This window comes from Octopus bimaculoides, chromosome 17, assembly GCF_001194135.2.
Source record: "Octopus bimaculoides isolate UCB-OBI-ISO-001 chromosome 17, ASM119413v2, whole genome shotgun sequence".
In the NCBI taxonomy this organism is placed as follows: domain Eukaryota; kingdom Metazoa; phylum Mollusca; class Cephalopoda; order Octopoda; family Octopodidae; genus Octopus; species Octopus bimaculoides.
The window spans coordinates 6,820,024-6,828,298 of record NC_068997.1 but is presented as its reverse complement, the minus strand read 5'-3'; the positions used below and the strand labels follow the sequence as shown (position 1 = coordinate 6,828,298).

Below are 8,275 nucleotides of genomic sequence, written 5' to 3'. Positions count from 1 at the left end.
GTGTGTGTGTGTGTGTGTGTGTGTGTGTGTGTGTGTGTGTGTGTGTGTGCGTGCGTGCGTGCGTGCGTGAGTGTGTGCAAAGATAGTGAACGGTAATAATTAGAGATAATAAGTTGTTTTCATGTTGGAAAGAATTCTAATGCAAATATTACTAAATCAGTGAAACAGAGAGAGGTTCACGCATATGCAGCTCGAACATAACAGTCACGTGTAAGTATAAATTGGTGCGGATTGGCCAAAAGATGCAAGCATGACAGAGCTGAAAGAGTTTTAATTAGGAAGACGGAGACAGTTTCACATTATCAGTTCTATTAATTACGTGCTTCATTATTGATACGTATAAGGAGATGAAACTACGTATCTTGCTTTGTATAATTATGTTATATATAAACGTGTAATCCATAATATCATGTTGTATATAAGAATTGTTAGCGAGAAGCTCGGTTCACAATTTCCTCACTATGAAAGCATTTCTCATATTTTGTCTTATGTTCCTGACTTTGTGTTGCAATGTGCAACTAGATCCATCCCCCCAGGTAAGATTTTTGAGATGCGAAACTATTTGTTGCTCATTGTTTCTGAAGCTTTTCTGCAACCATTTGTGTCAATTTATTAATTTTTCTTTTACAGCATTTAATTTAGATTCATGAGGTTTTGCAGAGTCTCGTTTGGCTGTCTGTAATCGCTGGAGACAGCTTATCTGCACTGCAGCCTTAAATAAGATACATGCACCTCGCTTCCTCAGTTCATCATCATCATCATCACTGTCATCGTCGTCATCGTCGTCGTCGTAGTCATCATCATCATCATCATCATCATCATCATCATCTTCAACAACAACAGCAGTAGCAGTGCCAGCACAATCTTCCGTGGATGGTGAAGTCAGTTGTTGGAATGCCACTTTAGATGCCCTGACAGTTAGCAACATACCACTGACTCCTGCCCTCCGTCGCGCACAGAAAAGCCGCAGGATTGAGACTTACCTGAACCCATCCATCCGGCTATAAACATCACGAAAAGTTTTGAATCATCTCTGTAGTTAATAGTGTTTTCTTAACATATAAATCTTGGCCGGACCCTCTTTTGACTATAACTGGGTAAGAGATAATCTTCCGCAGTCTTTTTTTGTTCGAGGAATATTAACAAAAAAGAAAAAAAAAAACGTTCCCTGTTGTGAGAAATAGCTATTGGTCATAATGTTCACTATCGTAAATCATAATTATAAGAGGTTAGCCTCACATACAGACATTTGTGCTTGAGTATATCGAATGTTTTTATTCATCTGTGTTTACACGAGTAACTTGTAATTTCACAATAACGTAAATTATAGATTTCCGACTGAATATAACTTTGGTTCTGTTCTAAATGAATAATAATAAGTATGTCTCACACAGACACAAAATATAAACTCGTATATAGTATTGTATATCTACTCAGTGGCTCTTACTTCAGTAAGAACGGTGAATTGTATAATTCCCTGAGGATGTCTGTTAAGGCTGAAACATGTCCTCGGTTATCTCTCCTACTTGTCTAAATGATTCGAAATTTTTCGTTATTAAGGTAATTCTGTCTTGTCTACGTATAAGTATTTCTAATTAGATTTGTGAAGTTTACTTTATTAAATCCGATAACATTGCACTCACTACTTTATTGTGACATCGTTTTTCCATCACACTTCACTTTTTTCTTTTCTGTTCATTTTGTTCATTAAAAAGATTAGTTTGAACATTCAAGTTTCATCCATCATCTGCTCAGTTTACTATTCCTTACAGGATTCACTAATCAGTGACAACTTTCCCGACTATAGAGAAGAATTGTTTTAGAGCTGCTATTGTGTTATTGTTTAAATGCCTTCAATTCGAGTAACTGAAACTAATTTCTGATTATTTTTGTATCTAGAAAATTCCTTCTGAAGATTTCTCTTGCCACACAATGAAAGATGCTCTCCATCGTGGTAAGTCTAACATATTCAGTAATTTAACTTCAATATTCTTAAATTCTGTTGCCTTTTTTCAGTTTCATAATGTGAGGAAATAACGAGAGACACTTTTATTTTCGAATTTTTGTCGAAATTCCGTTTTTTGTTCCAAATAATCTAAATTGTGTACCTATATGTTGGTGATCCTGAATTGGGTAGGAGGACGTAGATAGATAGATATTAGTTATGATTGTTGTTGTTGGCACTCCGTCGCTTACGACGTCGAGGGTTCCTGTTGATCCGATCAACGGAACAGCCTGCACGTGAAATTAACGTGCAAGTGGCTGAGCACTCCACAGACACGTGTACCCTTAACGTAGTTCTCGGCGATATTCAGCGTGACACAGTGTGCCAAGGCTGGCCCTTTGAAATACAGACACAACAGAAACAGGAAGAAAGAGTGAGAGAAAGTTGTGGTGAAAGAGTACAGCAGGGTTCGCCACCACCCCCTGCCAGAGCCTCGTGGAGCTTTAGGTGTTTTCACTCAATAAACACTCACAACGCCCGGTCTGGGAATCGAAACCGCGATCCTATGACCGCGAGTCCGCTGCCCTAACCACTGGGCCAATGCGCCTCCACATCAGTTATGACATATTAGACAGAACACGTTATATATATTCCTGTTGCACCAGCAATCAGTCTATTTCTCTTTTCACTGTTTTAGATGGTTTCAACGAGTTCCACTGGGCTACCATTAATGCTGATTATTTGAGGTAAACTGACTTTAAATTTTCAAACCTTTTTTTTTGCAATCATCTAAGGGTTTAAAGTAATTTCTGACCCCGTTTATTATTTACATGCACAATGTATATAGGGCTGAATTATCTGAATGCCATTAATATTCATCACCTGAATAAATGTGGCGAAAGAATGTTGGGCGTAGATAATTTCTCCGTGAATTCTTAGCAGAACCAGTCAGTTTACCCTATGTCAAGAATGCCTTATAGCAGTATTTCCCAACAAGGTAGCACTGAATTCTTTGAAAAGAATTTCTGGTCTCAAGCAAGGAAATTTGATAGGTAAGAGAAGAAGAATTGAGAAGGAATTAGATTTTTAGAAAATAGCGTAATTTCTAAATTAGGATAATTTGTTTGATTCCATCAGAAAGTCATAGAATTTTATAATTTGCAACTAGAAATAGTTAAAGTTTCATTTCAGTAGCATTGTAGGTGATAAAAACAAAGGATATTGTGTAGTTCTTATGTTTAGTCGAAAGTAAATATATTTTCTTATTAATTCATTTTTTTTTTAACCTGGTGATTGCAATTTCAAAATAAGGCATAAAATATATTTTTCAAAAAAGTCGAGAGAATTTGGCACAAATTGATGTTTGTAAGAGAAGACTACACTGGGATGAAATACCGAGTCGGGCCACCTGGTAATCTACAGTATCATAAAGTAACACAAAACTCACTGAATTTGGAAAGCTCCTTCCATTTGATAAATGTATTAGAGAACTCACTATTACACACACACACGCATATATATATGAATATATACACACATACTCACACACACTCATACACGCACACACACACAACTATAACTACCGTTTATCTAGAATTGCACCTTTGTTATTCCGCTTTTTTTTTCGTTAATAGCGACGAGTCCTTTGATAAAGACTCTGGATAATAAATATCGTTTCCACGCAGCACGGAAGGAACCTAAAGTGAAATATTGGGAACGGCTGCCTTAGAAGAGGCTGACATGAATGCCACAGCTGCTATTTGCATTCCCTCAAACTCATTAAGACCAATTGAGGAATAGGGCTTTTAAATGCATGACACTGATACAAGTAAATAGATATATTTGTTAGCTGAACGATTAAGACTGCTTCGAATAAGATTAGAAACTACGGAGCAAAATCTTAATATTAATTAAAAGGAATTTAAGGTTGCAAATTGGCAGAATCGTTAACACACCGGAAATAATGCTTTGCGGCATTTCGTCTTTGTTCTGAATTCAAATTCCGTAGAGGCCGACTTTGCTGTTCGTCCTTTCGGGGTTGACAAAGTAAGTACCAGTTGAACACTGGGGTGGATGTCATCAACTCACCCCTCCCTTAAAATTGCTGGCCTTGTACCGAAATTCGAAAGTAATATTGACGCAAGGCCAACTATTTCTCGGAGTGGGGGTGGGAAAGAAAAGTGGTCAGCATTTTGCTAACGTTTTTGCCAGTTGATCGCCTTATTTACAACGAATATTAATTAAGAATTAATACTAGCGGAAAGTTAAGCAGTAACCTAAATAGGATGCATGGAAGGTCGATGTTATTGTCACTTATTCCGTAATTATAATTGTAATTAATTAATTGAATAATATTATAATTCTGTACAATCACAGTTATTATAACGACAACTAATAAACCTTGTCGCCACAACCACATTTTAATTTTCAACATCGTTTTATATTTTAGAGACGAAGTTACGTTTGCTAACCGCACAAACTCTACTCTCAGCGTTCATACTGAATCCTTCCACATCGATCTTTTGCTCTGGGAACCAAGTTCTGTTTTCCATCCAAACTGTGAAGTGATCATATTCGACGGTCAAGAAGAACATGTTCAAAATGTCACATTTCTTCCGAAATGTCACGTATTTGGTAAAACTCTAAATGGTTATGGAATGGCATCTTTATCTTTTTGTGATGGTTTGGTAAGCATAATTTTTATCATTATTCTGATATGCTACAGTTTATTGTCATTGTATTTGTGAACTATTCTGTCTAACTGAACAAACCATATTTATTTCGAAAATAAGTATTTCGCAAAAGATGTATCTCAGACTTTATCCAATTGAAAGATAAGATAAACACCTTTTATTTCAGAGTAAATGGTTTTCCAGTTTTCCCACCAACTACTTCTTCAGAATTAATGTATAGCAAAACGTAGCAACTCCATTTTATTTACACACACACACATACATACACACACAAACACACACACACACACACATATACATATATAGAAAGAGAGGGAGAGAGAGGGGAGAAAGGGAAAGCCTTGATCCGACCCCGTTTTATTGGCTTCCTTTCTTCAATGTTACTTTGTTGCATCTATTCGGTCAAGGTTTTCTTAGATTTGATATATTACTTTAAAGCGACTACCTACAATATTGAAATTACCTGCTGTTCTTATTCACAGAAACAGATTAGACTTAACTGCTTAGCAAAACGTGTCTGCTGCACAAGATTCTTTTTAGAGGATAAAATAATATGGAGAAATCTACAGGAAAAATGCTGCTCAAATTACTCAATCTAGATATTCCTTCCTTTAGATATGGACTGAATGGATCACAAAATAATGAAAGAACGAGTGTCAGTTTTTAAATTTGGCTTCGGTCAGGACCAAAAGTTAAATTTTAAAGAGTGGCATTTAGCGTGTTCCCTTTACAGCCTATTTTCCTCAGCGATATGAAATCAGGGTTCGGTTGAGTGCTTATTAAGAATTTCCATAATTTAGATAATTTTGATTGCTTTTCTGTGTTAAAACAAATAGCCAACCAATAATATTACAGAAACAAAACTTTATTGTTAATACAACTAGATAACATCTTTTCCAAAAACTTTTAGCGTGGAATAATTACTACTAATGGAACTGATTACCAAGTATTACCATCAGAACCAAACTGTAGACCAGGTCAATATCTTCTTGCAACCAGACAATCCGGAGTCCTTTGGGAGAATGGTAAGCTAAATTATTAGGTTTAATAAAACAGTTAATTTGTTTTAGGTATCTTTTCTCGAGTTAAAACTGACAATGGCAAAATCGAATCTCGGTTTAGTCAAACTCAGATTCATTTTGTCAGATTTCATTATGAGCTACAAGAAACTTGAAATTTGTAAAATGCTCAAGCTGCAGCATTTCAGAGGTCTGTAAATACTGTAGCCAAAGACATTAAGATTAAAATGACTTGCAATTAATGTGGTCTTATGCGTGGCATTTATTGAAATGATAAGTTACCCAGTCAAATTGAAGGTTGATACGCAAACAAGAAAACAGTTCGGTTGGAAAACAGAGAAATCCAACATGGTTGGAAAACAGAGACGATCCGACATACAAAAATGCAGACAAAAAGAATAAGTATTTGACACACAACATTTAGTGTTTGTGGAGGCGCAATGGCCCAGTGGTTAGGGCAGCGGACTCGCGGTCATAAGATCGCGGTTTCGATTCCCAGACCGGGCTCTGTGAGTGTTTATTGAGCGAAAACACCTAAAGCTCCACGAGGCTCCGGCAGGGGATGGTGGCGAACCCTGCTGTACTCTTTCACCACAACTTTCTCACACTCTTACTTCCTGTTTCTGTTGTGCCTGTAATTCAAAGGGTCAGCCTTGTCACACTGTGTCACGCTGAATATCCCCGAGAACTACGTTAAGGGTACACGTGTCTGTGGAGTGCTCAGCCACTTGCACGTTAATTTCACGAGCTGGCTGTTCCATTGATCGGATCAACTGGAACCCTCGACGTCGTAAGCGACGGAGTGCCAACAAACAATTTAGTGTTTATAAAGGTTTTAGTAAATTTTGAACATAGAGGTAATATTGTATATGATAATATAATAATATGATATTAAAATATTTGTGTATTTTGTCCAAATTACTTGTTTAATTGATGACAAGAAATATTATTTTCGTATTTCCACTTCTGTTTCTTATGTGAAGTTCTGAAACAAGTCCAAAGTATTGAACAACCCAAGGAGAGACTTAGTATAGAGATGGCTCTTGTATATGATGAATATATGTATAAATACATGGAAGAAGTGATGCAAGCTAAAACATTCCTCCAAAAACTACAATACATTATTACGACTTGGAATACCGTAAGCCTTTTCTGAAACTTTGTTAATTTTCTGCTCTAAAATTCGACTTCGGAGTTTTCTAAAAATTTAAAGATGCTTTCCTAGAATAAACTATTAACAGCCCAATTTTAAAAGTAGAATTTCAGCCCCGTCCTATTACGAATTCTTATGAAAGTCATTAATTTGAGTCAATGACGTAACTTCATGCCAGGTGTAGGGAATATTTTGTTTTAGCAGTGGACCTTAGCAGATATGGTCGTTTGTAAATCTATGCTACATTGCAGTTAGCGTAGAACGGTGTTTCTTAAAGGACGGGACCCTGTGAGGATTGAAAAGGGACGAAATATAGCCATGACAAATATAATTAAGATGACTTCGGTAAAAACAAGTGATTGTAACTGCTAGACATCCGTTGTTCTTTCTGTTTTCAAATCAACTTCAATGTTTAATATTCCAGGTTCAATATGAATTCCTGAAAGAAAACGAATTAAATTATTCTGTGAAGTTCTTATTAGTTAACATATTCTTTTGGAAGACAAATCAGGTAATAAAATCTTCAATATCATCTCTTACGTCTTATTCTGGCTTTGAAATGTGCAACTACAAAAGCTCTTAGTACATTTTGAAATAATGTCTGCAAGTAATTATAGCTATGAAGAACCGACTCTATAGAGAAATAATTTGTATTTTATTCAATGGTTTAATTAATTTAATCAATTTCGTGACCATTGTAATGAGAGCTTCTATTTGGTTTTAATTTAACTATCCGATACAAAAAAAAAAGACATTTACAAATATTTTGTTTCAAGCTAATTGGTTATTGATTTTCATTTTCTTTTTAAAAAGTCAGCGAGTCAAAATATCGCCTCGAAATATTCTTCGTATTTAATAGATTGGAAGTGTGTCGACATTGAGACAAAGATTGGCTAAGGCTTGCACGTGGGCAAACCAGAGAAGTCTGTCTGCCGACCATATACATATTGTGAGCGGGTAAATATAATTTTTGCTTTGATCACGTTAATTTTTTTGATCACGTTAATATTTTGATCACGTTAATATTTTTAATTGCTTAATATAAAATACTCAATGTCTCAATATTTTTTCAAAGAACAACTGCTCTTAATATGGACAAAATCTTCCATCAAAAACTTACTTTTTGACTGTAGATCGGTAGAAATGTTAGAATGCCTGACAACATGTCTGCCGTATTGAGTTACGTTTTATCAAATTCCGATAAGGTCACCCTCGGCTTTTATTCGTACAAGGACGTATTTAACATGTTAAATGCTAGCTTCGTGAATAGAATTATGTAAAAAAAAAAAACTAAGTCGAGCACCTAAAGAATTTCTTTTACAAATTGATTTGACATCAGCAAGACTCTTTCGAATGTTTTATTCATTTTGCCGTGTCCTTTTCCATAAACAAATATAGACTATTATTATATCAGGTATTTTGTGTGTGTGTGTGTGTGTGTGTGTGTGTGTGTGTGTGTGTGTGT

At 35.7% G+C, this 8,275-nt stretch overlaps 1 protein-coding gene across 1 annotated transcript in view; it reads left to right on the top strand.

Moving 5' to 3' along the window:
* Nucleotides 1–265: 265 nt before the first annotated feature.
* LOC106872490 (A disintegrin and metalloproteinase with thrombospondin motifs 1) overlaps nt 266–8,275 on the top strand; it is a 25,844-nt gene continuing 17,834 nt past the window's right edge. Inside the window, exons 1-8 of the mRNA XM_014919502.2 lie at nt 266–536; nt 1,900–1,954; nt 2,643–2,691; nt 4,395–4,632; nt 5,549–5,663; nt 6,641–6,798; nt 7,235–7,321; nt 7,670–7,767. Coding sequence (XP_014774988.1) covers nt 462–536; nt 1,900–1,954; nt 2,643–2,691; nt 4,395–4,632; nt 5,549–5,663; nt 6,641–6,798; nt 7,235–7,321; nt 7,670–7,767 — 875 coding nt within the window. The 5' untranslated portion in view covers nt 266–461. The remainder of the gene's footprint in view (nt 537–1,899; nt 1,955–2,642; nt 2,692–4,394; nt 4,633–5,548; nt 5,664–6,640; nt 6,799–7,234; nt 7,322–7,669; nt 7,768–8,275) is intronic.